This window comes from Haliotis cracherodii, unplaced genomic scaffold (genome assembly GCF_022045235.1).
Source record: "Haliotis cracherodii isolate W230 unplaced genomic scaffold, xgHalCrac1.p SCAF_3, whole genome shotgun sequence".
Lineage (NCBI taxonomy): Eukaryota > Metazoa > Mollusca > Gastropoda > Lepetellida > Haliotidae > Haliotis > Haliotis cracherodii.
Genome location: NW_027266286.1, coordinates 74,056,565 through 74,073,542, shown reverse-complemented (window position 1 = coordinate 74,073,542; position 16,978 = coordinate 74,056,565). Strand labels below are relative to the sequence as shown.

The 16,978-nt window shown below is 42.0% G+C and overlaps 1 protein-coding gene across 2 annotated transcripts in view; it reads right to left on the bottom strand.

The window, feature by feature from the left end:
* Positions 1 to 12,510, bottom strand: part of LOC139474306 (uncharacterized) — a 46,664-nt gene extending 34,154 nt beyond the window's left edge. For both annotated transcript variants that reach the window (XM_071257261.1, XM_071257262.1), the window contains exon 1: positions 12,245 to 12,510. In XM_071257261.1, the coding sequence (XP_071113362.1) occupies positions 12,245 to 12,330 (86 nt within the window). In that variant the 5' untranslated portion in view covers positions 12,331 to 12,510. The remainder of the gene's footprint in view (positions 1 to 12,244) is intronic.
* Positions 12,511 to 16,978: the final 4,468 nt, after the last annotated feature.

The following is a 16,978-nucleotide window of genomic DNA, read 5'->3' as shown; positions in this document are numbered from 1 at the left end:
ACATGTCTTCAACTGAGACAACTCCACTGAGATCATACCATACATATCTTCAACTGAGACAACTCCATTGAGATCATACCATACATGTCTTCAACTGAGACAGCTCCACTGAGATCATACCATACATGTCTTCAACAGAGACAACTTCACTGAGATCATACCCAACATATCTTCAACTGAGACAGCTCCACTGAGATCATACCCAACATATCTTCAACTGAGACAGCTCCACTGAGATCATACCATACATATCTTCTGTTCTTATTTTCCCTCTTTAACATGCAACAGTAAATGCTACAGTATGAAATCTGCCAGTTTCTGCAATATGTATCTGGTATTGAGATAGAATAACATTTGTCCCACCTGTTTATGTGCAAAAGCTTACTTATTGTACTCGTGGTCATGTGGCCTTTCATACCGAATAACCGCCCCCTTCATGTTAATCAAATGAACCATGATCGAAGTTGTCCTGATAAATACTGACAAAATAAATACTAAATCGAAAGAAGTTAAAGAACACCGATTCTTTCATTTGACTACAGTTAATCTGTGATGGCATGAGTAGCAGTATGAAAGAAAAGGGTGTTCTTTTAATCCTTGTGAGTAGTATATTCTGAATGATGTATTCATTTTGCGTAGGCGAATGTCATGTTTTTCAATTTTAAATAACCCAAATTATTTCTTGAAAAAAGTCCATGAAATACCATTATTTCCACTTCCATCCAACAACGTTTTCTCAACCAACCAGGAAGTTGCACACTCTGCTATTGGTTTTACAATGTCAATAATGGGTATTCCTACTTGTATCTCTGTAAAAGGAAAATGGAATTTACAAATAAGAAACAATTACGTCTAGACACTGGACGAATTGTTTTGATTATAACGATAGAGTCGATGGGGTAGCCTAGTGGTTTAATACGTTCGATGAATTCACGATGGTTCAACTCCCCATTTCTGATGTCTGATGCAGTGATATTCCTGAATTATTGGTAAAAGCGGCGTAAAACCATATGCATTGTAAGTATGACACCAGAAGTAATATGCGTGTTGCACAACCGTTCAGACCGACAGAACCGTCCCTAGACAAGATTGAGGGCTGTTTACAGCTACCTCCAGCCAGGTCCAGAACAGTGAGTGGTTCATGTCAGTTTTGTAATATCCTATTAATATCCGCCATGTCCTCAAAGCATTCAAACAAACCTACGCACAAAACGTCAAACTTCACTTTCTTTTTTTCATTCTTTCTCTTCTTTGTTTCTTGTTGCTATTAAGTTAACTCATATAAAATATGAATGGAGTATTGTAAAACCGCTTCACATTTGGAATACCTAGGAAGTCAAAAACGAGCCTGACGTCGTCGCTCACGATACAACTCGTTGCGACTAACACAGGCATTGACGCTGTTATTCCAAATTGTTTGTGGAATTGAGGATAATCTAGAAGTTTCCCAACGTACAGTGCGCGGCAAATGAGCGAGACAAGGGCTTGTCAAACGCCAATTAGGATAGTTAAGATGCTATTCTCCTGTGAGATTACGGCCATCAATTCTTCATCATCCTGTATTGTGGCCTGTGTACCGCTTGGTGAAACTCGCCTCCTTACACAATTCGTTTTGTAAGCCACTTATATTACTGAAATTACGAACACAAATACAGTGAACCTCCGTTATCTCGAACCCTTTTGACTCGAATTCTCGTTAAATAACATCGACAAACACCATTTCATAAGACATTTCCACTAAATGCCAATTGTACGATTTCCACGTCATGTGCATGTGTTTATGAATTCCTAACAAATACTGATGGGACCAGGTGTTCGCGTGTTGAACGTTTACTACCCCACTGGTGGCATCCGTCACAAACACATGCAATGCCAAGTCAATTCACATGAAATACATGGGAACACATGGTAAAGTCTATGAAACCGAGACAATGAAACGAAGAACCCTTATCGGTGACATGATCTTAGATCGATACTCCGCTTGACTTGAACAGAAGAGAACTTGAAGTATTTGGATGATCACAAGGACTTCGACTAACGAAATTTCACATCCATATGAAAAGCTACTTTTTCATCACGAAGGCAATATGTTGTTAACGGAAATTATCATTATACATTTTTGGGAGTAAACATACATTGAGGTTATCACGCGAGTGTGTTTCGGGATTTTTGAGAAAATACACAGCGAGATCTTAAATCCTATCGTCGAAACATTATTCTCATCTCTCACATTCGGTGCCAAAACAGTGCAAGTCCCTGGAAGGTAGACAGTAAAATATTATGCCACAGGGTTAGTGATAAGTAACAGCAGACAGCAGACAATAGAAATCCAAAAATGTTTTCGGTATCTTAAGCGATTATGTAGATAATGATTACAAACACATGCTATAACGTAACACATGGTTTCAACAAACCAAAATGTTCTCTGACCGACAAGGTCGGGGCCATGTTTGCTAACACTAAAAGTACCTACTCTGTAAACTGACCCCAACGGATAACGTTTTTATCCGGTGTTTTTTTCCTGCCGAGACACCTACCCATTCTGTGACAAAGAAAAAATGTTCTTTTGAATATAAAAGATTTATGAAATATATTTCACGAATAACTTGTGTATAATTATGTGATACTGATTTGGCATTTCTTAGATGTTGACGGACGACAAAGTAGACACAATTTATGCATAACAACTTCTTTATAGTATAGTATTATTTTATGCTATTTTATTGTATATTGGTCGCACCTTACTTTTAAGGCTCGTTTGTATTTACCATGTAATATGAACGCTAACGTGAACGCTGGTTGTCACCGACAAAAACTATTGTTTTCAGAAAGAACTCAATCGGCAGATCCTTGTTAGGTATGGGGGACTATATACTTTGATAAGTATGAAACAAACGCATCGATGCTGAAACAGAACTGCACAAACCTATTAAAGACGCCCACAGTCATGTATCAAAGTCACACATTTCTGTCCTGTTGTCATGTTTAATGTTGCCCGGAAAAGGATGGCCCGTAGACACATGTGACCACTGAAGTCACCATCCTTCCACCTTCATCATTCAAGGAGAATTCAGAACTCACAAAAAGGCATATCAAAGCCTTTCTTCAAGTTCTGACTTTGGCAGTAAAGAATATTAGACGCAGCCCAAAGCGCAAGCCCTCATAATACATGATAAAAGTCTTGATTGACAAAGATGACTTCCTCAAACAAGATGGTCGCTATGAGTGCATCCGCACATCACTCAAATTCAGTAAACAATGTTTGAATCATTATTGGAATTCCCTGAAGTAGCGAACATTGATTTGCTTATCTGCTGCTAAAATTCAAATACGAAATAAAAGGACGAACGTCATTGAGTCTGTGCGAAAGCAACACAGAATTAATTCCCTTGCTGTCTCTCACATGACTACTCGAGAAGCCATGGAATCAGGCGATAGGACATCTAGACTGAAACATGGAACATAAAGGAGTCGACTTATCGAGAAGTGTAACTGGATAAAGTCATACAAATATTTAGTTATTCAGTTTGAAGCACACAATTATTTGTTTAAATTCTATAAAACGTCGGTGTCATACGGATTGTATGGTTACGAGGTCAAACAATTCCTCAAATAAGTTACAAGAAAATAATACGCTTTTTTGTATACCTCGTATATTTAAGCGTGAGATGTTTCAAACTTCTTCCCTTACTCACCTACTTTTGCTCCAATTTCAAACATTCCATGCAATTAGATGCAGAAAATGTTGATAAAACAAAACATTTTTAGATACTGAATAAATTACGTAAATTGTATTTAAGGGTTCACTAAGCTCGGGCACAGTGAGTGGGAGTCCAAGCTGGTTCAATACCTATCATCCTAATATCACTCTTTATATCTGCTTAAATTTTATTTATTCTAGACGTAAATCAATACACTCATTACATAGAGATATTTTTCAATTTCAAAAACTGCTTAAAACATCATGGCCTGTACTGAAAACGTAGTCCCCCTTTAAGTGTGCATCTAAAGGTAATCATCGAGCGATCATTCCAAGCACTGCTTTCCCACAACGAGGCTTTCATTATCCTGCTATCTTTAAGCTGTGCTGGAGTACTGTCCACGTAGTTCCTAATTGGCAGTTATAACTCTAGTAGTGTATGCATTCCATTGTGACGTATTTGAACCACGTGTTCTTAGAGGTCTTCCAGTCTGATAGTACCACTCGATGTCTACCTGTTGCGCAGTGGAAGGCGACGTTCACGTGCCTACCTTTCGTCTTTTCTACTCCACTGGAAATTATACGATTAATGGGGAACTAAACATGATTCTCTTCCCATGACATAATGGGGAACTAAACGTGATTATCTTTTTATGACATGTGGGGAACTAAACGTGATTTTCTTCCTAATGAAAAAATAAAGAAACTATGCAATGTCCATGACCACGAATGCAGGAATGAATAATTGACTATAGGAGCAAGTACACACTTTACGTTTCTAAGGGCCACGAATATGTCATTGATGGAATACACATTTCACGTATGTCATTGAATGATCAGGTGAGTGAGATTGGTTTTATGTCGCTTTGGTAAATATTTGAGTTATATCACGGCAGGAAGTGGGCGAAAGCCCGAAGTGATGCAGGAGTATTCCACGATGGTGAAATCCACGAGCATGGCTGTTTGGTACTGAAATACCTAGAAACATAATCAGGGCGCACCGTAATCATAGGTTTTTATATTCAATCGAGGAACGCAGCGCAGCACAGACGACTGCCCCCCAATCCCTCCCCCCCCCTCCCCACCAATCACATCCCCCGTCCATCAGTTAAGCATTATGCCTCTAATCAGTGGTAATATTGTTTCTGTATTTCCCCGAGTCTGTGGTAATATTCCCATGTTTATTATAAAACACCATTAAATCAATGAATTTGTTTGTGTCAAAGTATCAGACTGGACGAGAACATGTGTTCAAAGGTAAATTTTAATGATATTTGTCCATTGGTTCTGAGCCACGGCGCATGGCGTATTTGGGGAGTTGATGAAGTGTGCTCTCTCAGATTGATTGATCCCAAAATGCAGGCTCATGGCCCTTAATGGCAAGTATTTGACGGTTGCTGTTTCTGATTGTGTGCTCATTCGGCTTATAAAATAAAAAGGAACAGATTGATGATAAGATTTAAGCTCGGCTTTTAATCAATCGCTTTCTCCGGAATGAAGACAGTTATAATTGTATAATAGACTCAATTATTTAAAAAATCCTGATATTTCCGTATTGTTTCAGATGAAAGTTAACTGTTTACTCTAAATCCCCTTGGTTGTGTTTGTGAGACTTTAGAGGGAGAATGTTACGTTCGATGTCGGCTGTTTATTTATATAACTTGCGAATGTGTTTCTACAGGGCTCAGTGAGTATGGTTTAACAAATCTTCTCGAGGCAAAAGAGTCCACTGGACTATATCAAAGTCTTCATGTTTCCACTTGACTTTGATATAGGTTATTGTGCACTCTTGCCTCGGGAAGATGGGTTTAACTCCGCTTTGAACTGTAATTTAGCCTATGACAGTGTGTCAGATTGGCGTAAGAGGAAAACCAAAATGTCTTACTACTCTGGTGAAACCAACAAGCATAGATATGGAGCTGACAAACCAAGAAACATAATCAGAGCAAATCCGGGATCCAAACCCACATTGATAGATTTCTGGCAATCCTTAGGGACGCGACTCTGCACAGCGGATTGTGGAGTCTCCAATGATTGGACCACCTCCAGTTGTTAATGGAATTTAAGGTGATTGAGAAGCGAAACATACACGCCAGTGTCTATCCATGGAGACACCGTCACCTGTCATGTCATTAACAGTTAATGAGGGAGAGCGACACCCCGAATAGCAAATCAATATGCCTCATCATTATGGCAGTGTTCTGTGCTAACTACGCTGGCACCTCTAACATTAGCACGAACACAGGGACATTAATCTGGAGTCATCTCTGTTCTTATAGACACAATTATTAGCATTATTTACAGGGTTCGTTTTGCTTAAAAACAACTAAGACAACCCAAGCTACACTACCTGACAAAAGAAGGTATACACCAATGATAGACGTGGCTAAAATAAAACAAACGAGAAACAAAAAACGGTTGTTCGATGGGAATGTATCCGCTAAGGGTATCACAGTTTTGTTTTGGACCGCACGTTTGCAGTGCTTCAACGAATGTTTTCAGTTTGTAATTTTTTGGTCAAATCCAGTTTTCGGTATATACTTTCTTTTGCCCGCCAATTGAGATAGTTGCTCCTTCATTGTAAATGAGAGGTGTGAGTATGGTTCTACGCCACTATTCTAGCAATACTCCGGCGGGTGACACCAGAAGAGGTTCATCCAGGTACTGGTATCTGCTCATATGCGGTTATATCTGTTCCCCTACCAGTGGATCCGTTTGCATTCCAGTTATCATTCTGAACTCCCTGGGGAGTATACCCTTCACACATTGTACCCATGTGGGTAGTCGAACCCGGGCCGACGGCGTAGCAAGTGAATGCTATAACCTCTGGGCTACCTCACCATCTCGTAACTTACAGCAGTGGTGAGTTGAGTTTAACGCCGCTCTAACAGTATTAAGTTATATCAAGTACGCCAGCTGGATAGGGCTGGTCTTTATTACTTTGGTGTATTCGTGTGGGCGTTCTGAGATTCAAGATAACAGTCTATCAATATAAATGATTTTACATGTATTCCCGACTGGATACTAGGGAATGGAATGTGTGACTGTGTAATGATGTGTCTCAGATGCAATGAATACAAGTGCAGAATATAATGATGCAGTATAAACTTGCTCGCTTTGTGCACAATGTCAAACCTTCCCGGCGCTACAGTTTCAGACGTCTTGATACTCTGCCTTCACTATATTAATCACGTCACATAATAAACTGCAGGGCAAAAGAAAGTATACACCTGTGTGATGGTGGTTACAGCAAACACACAAGACATGGTTACTCGGTGGTGATGTATTTGATACGGGTATCATCATTGTGTTTTGGACCTTAAGTTTGCAGTGTTTTGGCGACTGTTTTAGCCTAGTAACGTTTCAAACGTTTGTAATACTTTGGCCAAATCCAATTTCCATGTGCACACTCTTTTGCATGCAGTTTAGTTAAATGTATAGATAAAAAGTAGGTGTATGTACCAAACCTTGTTCATGCAAACATGGCAGCGATCAAAATCAGTTCTTGAATCGTTGCAAATGGGGTCTAGCATGCCTTATCAGGAGTAACACCAAGTCTTGTCATTAGTACATGAGCTACTGGTCACTATTTAGCTGGACATTCACCTTAGTGCATTCGCGAGGTAATTTTTCAGTTATGTATAACGTAATGAAATAAGTTCCCTTTGTCAGACAATAGTCACATGGTACAGCACGGGATGGCCATGTCATCTCAAGGCGATGGAGCTGTTGATATGCGTGAAAGTCCGCCTGTATCGCGTTAATGGATGTAATCACGTCCCATGCTAATACCAGATCGTGGATACATATCTGTGACGACTGATTACTATGTTTGGGGAATTGGAATGAATATATGGTCTGTATTACCAACGTCTTGAAGCCTCTCTGTATTTCGTGTTCGTAGCTGGAGTGTAAGTGAGTGAATGTGTGTGTGTGTGTGTGTGTGTGTGTGTGTGTGTGTGTGTGTGTGTGTGTGTGTGTGTGTGTGTGTGTGTGTGTGAGTGTGAGTGTGGGTGGGCGGGGGTGGGGTGTGTGTGGGTGTGTGTGTGTGTGGGGAACTTTTCGGATGCTGCATGTGTGATCTAACTGTTTACTTTTATTCGGATTAGCGTGACTTTCATTGTGTTTGTGTTTCCCCAGGATTTTAGAGGGGGCACTTAACTTTCAATTGGATATCGGTATGTTTTGTTAACATGACCATTTACAATTACGAATGTATTTCCGCATGGTACATTAAGTTAGGTTAGAACTGAGTACGAGTATTTCAGTCACCCCAAGGCAACTTGACGCAGATGAATCCCACGAGCTCTGATCATACGAATCATTTCAGGATTAGACACCACAAGCAATCTGTCGTGTCACCTGGGAGATGCCTGTTGAACCACAGGCCACGTAGTCACCCATGCCCAATACGTGGTTCAGAAAAATAGCACTATATGTTATTGATCGCGAACCAGCCTTATGAATATACTGAATATCTCCACCGAAGGATCGGAAGCACTTCGCCATTGCAGACACGTAGGATATCTTATCTCATCAAATACCCATCAAACTTGGAACAAGGAAGAGCTTCTCTAGTCAGACGAGCACATGCCACAGACAGACGCCGCAAACACAAATGAAGCCTTTCTTGACCATTGTCCATTAGAACCAATCAACTCGGCTCAGACATGTGCTATCGAATGTCTCTATTAACACGCCTGTGCATGTGACCATCTCGCTATCACCAGATGAGAAGGAAGCAATGGCGGATCCAGTTGTTGCGATGGAGACTCATGTTTAAGTAACGAATCACGTTACTATGAGACAACTTGAGCCTCTCACGAAGGCCACATCCTTACTTTAACATATATATAGATTTTTGCTGATGACTGACATGGGCATTATTTCAACTCCTCGAAATAGGTGTTCGTGATGTCCCTTGGTTCTGTTGGACGCATGTGTTCAATTACTGTCAAGATGAATTACTGCTCAAAGATATATTTTTTCAAGATGTCGATTCTTTGCGGTTGTGCCTGTCCTGCTTGTTTTGCGGAGTCTCTTTCATGTAACTTATTTGTTTGCACTCGGCAATATTAGAGCTTTATAGCATGGCTGTCTGTAAATAAACGAGTCTGGACCAGACAAGCCAGTGATTGACATCATGAGTATCGATCTTCACAATTGGGAAACGATTTCATGCATCAACCCAAGTCAGCGAGCCTGACAACCCAATCTCTGTTTCGCCTCTTACTGCAAGCATGGGTCAATTCTAACATGGATCTTCACGGGGGATTATGTAACTAATTACCGTTCTTGTCATGATGTAGGACGACAGCTCTGGAAGCATCAAACAGGAATATATGAACTCAGGGATTCTGGTACATGTTCAATATGAGGTCAAGGGCAATCAGTTACTACCATATCTTTCCCCTGTTTCAGTTATCTAGGTTTGAGTGGAATCAAACGATCCACACTATCGAGTTCAAGAACTTTATTTGGAGGTTATTAAAACATAAAAATGGAGGTTACCATAATGACGAACATGCATGCATCGAATAATAAAATACTTACTGTAAAACAATTTGAATGAACAAAGATGTCACGAGACACTGTTCTCAGTCCTCTTGCATATATCATGAGTGAGTGAGTGAGTTAGGTTTAACGCCGCTTTTAACAGCATTCCAGTTATATCACAGCGTGTCAGCTTAATGTGGGAGGAAAGCCCGAAGAAATGCAGGTCTCAGATGTTTACCACTTCGGTGAAACCCACGAGCACGGGTATGGTGCTGACAAACCTAGAAACATAATTGGGGCGAACCGGGATTCGAACCCACAATCATAGGTGTCTGGCGTGCCCAAGGGACGCAACTCTGCACAGCGAATCGCGCCGTAGACGACTGGGCCCCCCGTGCCCCTGCATATATCATGACTTTTACTGCCAATTATATATATCCTAAATTAGTGAATGACATTTTCAACAGTATTTCAGTTATATCACCGCGTTATAACGTGGGAGGAAAGTCCGAAGTTCAGGGTCTAAAATGTTTACCACGTTGGTGAAACCTTAACACATAGATATGATTCTGGCAACACATGATCATGAGTGAGTGAGTGAGTGAGTATGGTTTTACGCCGCTTTTAGCAATATTCCAGCAATATCACGGCGGGGGACACCAGAAATGGGCTTCACACATTGTACCCATGTCGGGAATCGAACCCGGGTCATCGGCGTGACGAGCGAACGCTTTAACCACTAGGCTACCCGACCGCCCCAAATGATCATGAAGAAACATGAGATTCGAACCCACAATCAGAAAATCCTGTCAACTGCCACAGCCGTTCCCTGTTTCTCCTACATGAAACGTGATGGAAGTATCTCTATCTTTATATATGCGATAGAGTAGCGTGACTGATACATCATGGTCCTGAATGAGCAACTGCGTGAGACGCCCATCATCAATATCAATGGCAATATTTCCTTCTCAGCGTGACGGACAGTGGGAGCAGGAACTATTGCACCATAATAGTCATTGATCGAAGACTGGCACAACATCGTGACAGAAGGATCACCCACGACGTCTAGGTGGAAGCACTGGATAACTGATGATGGAATATATGAATATGTCACGGGGAATACCCCGCCAAGGCGGACAACGTCGTGGCGTATGCCACTTATACACGTAGATCTTATCTCTAGGGAGAGCTGACATGGGTTTAATGTCACCTTCAAGATTATTGCTCGTATATGGCGACCTCAGCCGACGTAGGCATAAACAAGCCAGCAGGCCGAAATCTATGGATATATACGCTCTTTGGTTTTCTGGCCTCTATAACACATGAAAATCATCATGTTCATCTTCATCATCATCATCATCATCATCATCATCATCATTATTATTATTCGTAGCTGCGGTTTTGCGTATTATTAATTTTCTGGGATACGTTTAACGTTTGAACCAAATCGTCTGGATTTTCACATTTATGGATTAATCAAACAGTGAAAGTAAGTGATAAACCTGGTGTTTACATGAACGCTCATACGATTGAATCGGCGGAAAGCGTGACCGGACAAAGTAGTTCCGGACTTTTTTTGGTACTTATTGGCCATACAGCCGTATCGACCTTCCGACATGAGCTGGTATTGTAGCTCGCCCTGAGTTGACATCCTCTGGCCTCCTCGCATGTTGAGATGTGGATGATGGTCAATCTCGCGGATGTTTCCGCTCCACCTCATCCCTCCTGATGGGGATCGTTAAAGTAGGGGTATTGCTGTTTGGTGACGTAGGATTCCCCTTGGCGCTTAATGAAGTACCTCAGAGGTAATATTTCCCGCTGATGCCTCTTTCAGTTCAACGAGACACGTTTTCAAGCGGGCTCTGATCGCCGGTTCTCCGTGCAATGGTATTGCTCAGTGGTGACATGGGATTCCCACTGGTGCTTAATAAAGTACCTCGTAGGTTATATTCCCGCTGATGCCTCTTTCAATTCAACGATAAATGTTTACAAGCGGGCTCTGGTAGCTGGTTTAGCATGGTCTGCATAGTAAGCGTTACGTTGCTGTTTGTTTTTATGAATGATTTGGTTGGTTGGTTGTTTTAGGCTGCACTCAGCAATATTCCAGCTATATGACGGCGGTCTGTAAATAATCGAGTCTGGACCAGACAATCCAGTGATTAATGTCACGAGCATCGATCCACGCAATTGGGATCGATCACATGCATCAACCAAGTCAGCGAGCCTGACCACCCGATCCCGTTAGTCGCCTTTTACGACAAGCATAGTCACCTTTTACGGCAAGCATGGGTTGCTGAAGACCTATTCTACCCCGGAATCTTTTATGAATGAGGACATGGTTGATAAAGTATTATGGCAATATTCAGGTCATTGTGAATAATCATGTATATATATGATTACACAAGTGTAAGGTAAAGAACGCTATCAATACTCTGTTATGAGTGAGTGGCATGTAACGCTGCTTTTAACAGTATTCCAGTTATATCGCAGCGTGTCGGCTTAATGTGGGAGGAAAGCCCGGGGTGATGCGGACGTTTATCACTTTGGTGAAACCCGTGAGCACGAGTATGGTGCTGACGAACCTAGAAACATGATCAGGGCGAACCGGGATTCTAACCCTCAATCATAGGTTCCTGGCGTGCCTAAGGGATGCAACTCTGCACAGATAATTGCGGCATATTAGACGACTTGGTCCTCCGTCCCCTCCTCTGTTATGATCTAATGGAAAGCATATAGCTAAGGCTGCGGCTGAAGAAGATTGAAGGGAACAGTTCAACACTGAACCCACATTTATTTTATGAATCAGTCCAGGTGAGCTTGACATGCACATGCTATCAATAGTTGATCTTGTGCGGCGTCGGTGGGGTAACACAATCGATGTTAATGGTATAAATTGAACACCAATAATCAGCTCTTGTTTTGACAACCCTGCAACCCGTAGCGTTTTCAGACGAAAAGCAGCAGCGCACTGGCGTAGCAAAATATCTAGCGTGTGTCATGACAATGACGTTTCAGTCGCTTCGTTCACTAAAACACAAGCGTACTTACCCGGCTATTTTCAAGGCACATGGCGCTGATTGCTTCAGCTTGTCCGTACTGAAGGGCAACCTCTCCATAATGTCCATAGATATCATGGCTTCAAGTCCTTAAACCTGAATAAGGACAGTCACACAGATCTACCCTAGACCTCAGGTCTCCATTTTAGTTCTCCAGACACATAGATCTCCTCACTTGCATCCAGCGATACCTACACGAAGGGACACTGTCACATCAGATTCACACAGTCTCACGTTATTGAATGCTCGACAAACGACACAGCGATAGTCAGATCTAATTGAAAATGGGATCCCTTCCGCATATGCGCAGTGTGTGTTGTGTGGGGACCGATATCGATTGGAAAGTAAGCATGGGGTCTCGTTGAGTTTTCTCAAATTATCCGCCTTTGTGAAAGGTTTCTGTAGTTATAGTAATGAACATCTGTCTCCATGGAAAGATCCCTATGTCGAAAGACAGCTTTGTCTTCCCATGAACACGATTGAAGCTGATATGTGACATTGCTTTAACAATGGGAATAGTTATAATCAACTCTATTCATTTAACAAGATGACTTGTTGGGGCATGGCCGTCTAGTACATAACGGCGTTTAAGAAATTGTCAAGAAATCCCAATGGGAATTGAAGAAAGTGTTTGGACAAAGACAGGACAAGGTTCAAGGATTCTTTAGGGCTCAGAGGTTCTCAATAAGTTAGGAAAAGAGCAAAACGTGTAGAAATTGTTATGGATGTAATCAAAAGATTTTATATAAATTGGAGGATTACATGGACTTTGTGCATTTCTTATATAGGTGAGACTAATATAATAACAAGCCTATTTATAATGCACCGTTTTCCACATAAAATCGTATGGTTATAGAATCCACAATTACCCCAGTGCGTGTTTTTTTTCAATTCTCAGCTCCCTCGGGGATATACTATGTGTCTGCACTCGAGTTCTAATCTTCATTCCCCGGGGAGTGTAATATCCAGGCAGCCTGTGAGGCTGTAGAAAGTCTCCTACCTGGTACCCATTGACTGCTGAAAGACTAGAGGCATATTTCGAACAAATCCACCTGCCTGAGGAGACAGCAAGTATGACATGAGCTTCAGTGTGGTGTAGAATCTTTTAGGAGTTCATCTGTCGAACATGTCACCCATCCTCGACTCACCGCGATCAGCGCTGCTTCACTTCGCCTGAGTGGAGACCTGCACGCTGTGGAGACCTGCACGCTGTGGAGACCTGTTCACTGTGGAGACCTGCTCGCTGTGGAGACCTGCACAACGTGGAGACCTGCACGCTGTGGAGACCTGCACGCTGTGGAGACCAGCTCGCTGTGGAGACCTGCACGCCGTGGAGACCTGTACGCTGTGGAGACCTGCACGCTGTGGAGACCAGCTCGCTGTGGAGACCTGCACGCCGTGGAGACCTGCATCCTGTGGAGACCTGCACACCATGGAGACCTGCTCGCTGTAGAGACCTGCACGCTATACACTGGGTCGATTTGACATGAGATAAAGGTTATGCAAACACACGGTTCAATATTCATCACGGAATTGCTCCTTGCCAGATTTTCTGAAGAAGTTGAAAAAATAAGCCTTTTAACTCATTTTCGCCATTCTTATGTGTTTGATCCTGTCAGAAGCCACGCTCTTGTGGGCGTTAGAAAGGAAAAGGGCTTGTTGATCAGTCAGTTTTCAGTAACTTTCAAATTTGGCGTTTCAAGTGGGCCAAACAGACCCTGAGGGGATTGAATACCTTGATAAAGATTTTGAAATACATTCATGTTGGGTTTGGCATTTTCTTTAATGATGTCATTTGGTTAAACATGAGGTGTGTGTGTGTGTTGTTTTTGCCCACTGAAATACCATGCTGCAGTTTAACATGGATACCCCAATCAGACACGGTATACTGACTCTGAGCCGACCAGTCCTTGTTTTAGCCCCTTCATGCCGGGCGCCAGGCAGGGTAACAACAAGTGCCATTTTAAACGTCTTTTGGTATGATGCGGCCATGAGATGAAACCCCCGACCTTTCGCTCGCAAGGGATAAAAAAACCTGAACAGAGAATTGATTGCGATGACTGGAGTATTAATGTAGTAAGTATGTATCTGCTGGGCTGCAGATGCGCTCCCAGGCACGGTCGCAGCTGTGTATAAAACCACAGTCGTCCTGTTTAGTCGACAGTAGAGTGTCTGGCTAATATCTTACACGGCTTTAAGCAATAATCCAGCAATATCACGTATGTCACGGCAGGATGTGATAGGAATGTAACAGGGGCCTTTGTTGAGATGGATTCTGACGAACGCTTTATCAACGTAGCAACGTCTACCCTTCGTCCATTTCGAATATCAGAACAAAGAACGATATGGACACTGTGTGTTCGTTGTGTCACTCTACTCTCGGCACTATTCCAGCTGTATGAGGGCGACCTGGCAATAATCGAGTCTGGAACAAACAAACCAGTGATTGATATTGTGAGCAACGGTCCACGCCGTCGGGGTACGATGACACGCGATCAACCAGGTCACCGAGCCCGACCACCCGACCCATTAAAAGCGCCCCATAGGTTGTTTGGAACCTATTCTTAGCCTGTATCCCCACGGGGTTCTCAAACAATTACATTTCACTCAACACACACGTTGAAGGGACTCAGGTGTCATAAACGTATGCTGGTAATGTCGATAAGATCAAAGAGTATCTCAGAAACAGAATTCGCTGTTCTCAGCACGTACTGGTCGATTAAATAAAGTCTGAGGTCTAATATGTTCAATTCTTGGACATTGATTCCGCATGAGACTATCCTAAGTTTAAATTAAATCCAGATTTGATTTAACTTCATGTCAACATTGTAACATCATAACATTATAATGGAGAAAATGGTTACCCTTTACGCCAGTGCGTTCTCCATCTTTTCGCCCAGACTGGAGCAATGTTCCACTATGACGTACACATACACCTGCTTATAAACTGACGGGAACACGAAAGCATACACTGTTTCCAATGGTGGCTAAAATGAAACAAACAACAGATGGTTATCGGTGGCGATATACGTAAAACGGGTAAACAGAGTTGTGTTTTCACCTTAATTTTGCAGTGTCTCGATGACTCGGTTTGATAACGTTTGTAATTTGGTAAACGATATACAAAATATATGTGCTTTCTTTTGTCCTGCAGTTCATGTAGATTAAGTAGAGATGTTTTCCAAAGATTTCTATGAAGCAAAGAATTGCATTCTTAATTTTTTTCAACGTTGGTGATGTTTCCTAACATTGTCATTACTCTATGAACATGGACAAATCGAAAAGCACTTTTCTATACAACGATACAGGGATATTAGGATGATAAGCAAAATCCAACCTTCTTCGAATGAAACTAGATCAATGAAAACTCTTCGATGAAATAAAGTCACGGAAGTTTTCAATTTTAATTGACTTGTATAAATGTATTACCAAGCAATAACCGTCAGTTGTCTCCTTATTCTTTAGCAAATGATCTACTTGCGTTTCTTTGTCCTTTGAAGTTGGATTGTCTTTAAGTAAAAATGGTATTCAAAAGTCTTAATATTCAGCGTCTTAGAAGTATCAAATTCTCATTCAATTTAACCTCCAGGAATCATTGCGTTCATCCAGTTGACATTCCAGTAATAATAACCTTCCTCTCGCTCGTTATGGCTTTGGGGATAAGGATAGCAATTTACCTCCACTGTTCTCTCCAGAAGTCGACGGTGCTTTGGGGAAAGATAGGTCATCAATCTGCCTCCAATCGATTCCGAAGCCTATTAGCACTCTCATTGTTGTTTCCGAAACAAAAGCTGTTGAGTCAACATGCCTTATTCCCTTTGGGATCAGTGAATGACCACATTGACAAATACACATAATCATCATTCGATTTAATTACAGCATTTGGAATATTATTGTACAGTGAACTCTGTCTAAGCTGGCTTTTGTTTAATCCGACACCCTGTCTAAACCGACATTGTGGTTTAGTTCCGGCAGAGTGTAGTGGTAATATCCTTAAATAATCATGTTTAATCCGACATTTGTCTATTCCGGATTCAGGAGTACAAGGACATATTTTTGATATTTTGGTGCTCCATTGTTCATTATCTTTGAGCGAGTTACTGTGTATTGTTTTACGCCGCTTTGAGCAATATTCCAGTAATAGTGAGTGCACGAGTTGGGTTTAATTCCGCTTAACTGTATTCCAGCTTGATGTGGGAGGAGAGCCCGAAGTTATGCTCGTCTTCCAGTAATATCACGGCGTGTCAGCTTGATGTGGGAGGAGAACCCGAAGTGATGCCGGTCTTCCAGTTATATCACGGCGTGTCAGCTTGATGTGGGAGGAGAACCCGATGTGATACCGGTCTTCCAGTTATATCACGGCGTGTCAGCTTGATGTGGGAGGAGAACCCGAAGTGATGCCGGTCTTCCAGTTATATCACGGCGTGTCAGCTTGATGTGGGAGGAGAACCCGAAGTGATGCCGGTCTGCCAGTTATATCACGGCGTCTCAGCTTGATGTGGGAGGAGAACCCGAAGTGATGCCGGTCTCCCAGTAATATCACGGCGTGTCAGCTTGATGTGGGAGGAGAACCCGAAGTGATGCAGGTCTTCCAGTAATATCACCGCGGGGGATGCCATAACGGGGCTTCACACATACCAAATTAAGGTACAGAACCGGGCTCTCGAAGCATCAAGTGAACACTTTAACTCCTAGGCTACCCTTCATTCCTATATCTTTGTCTCTT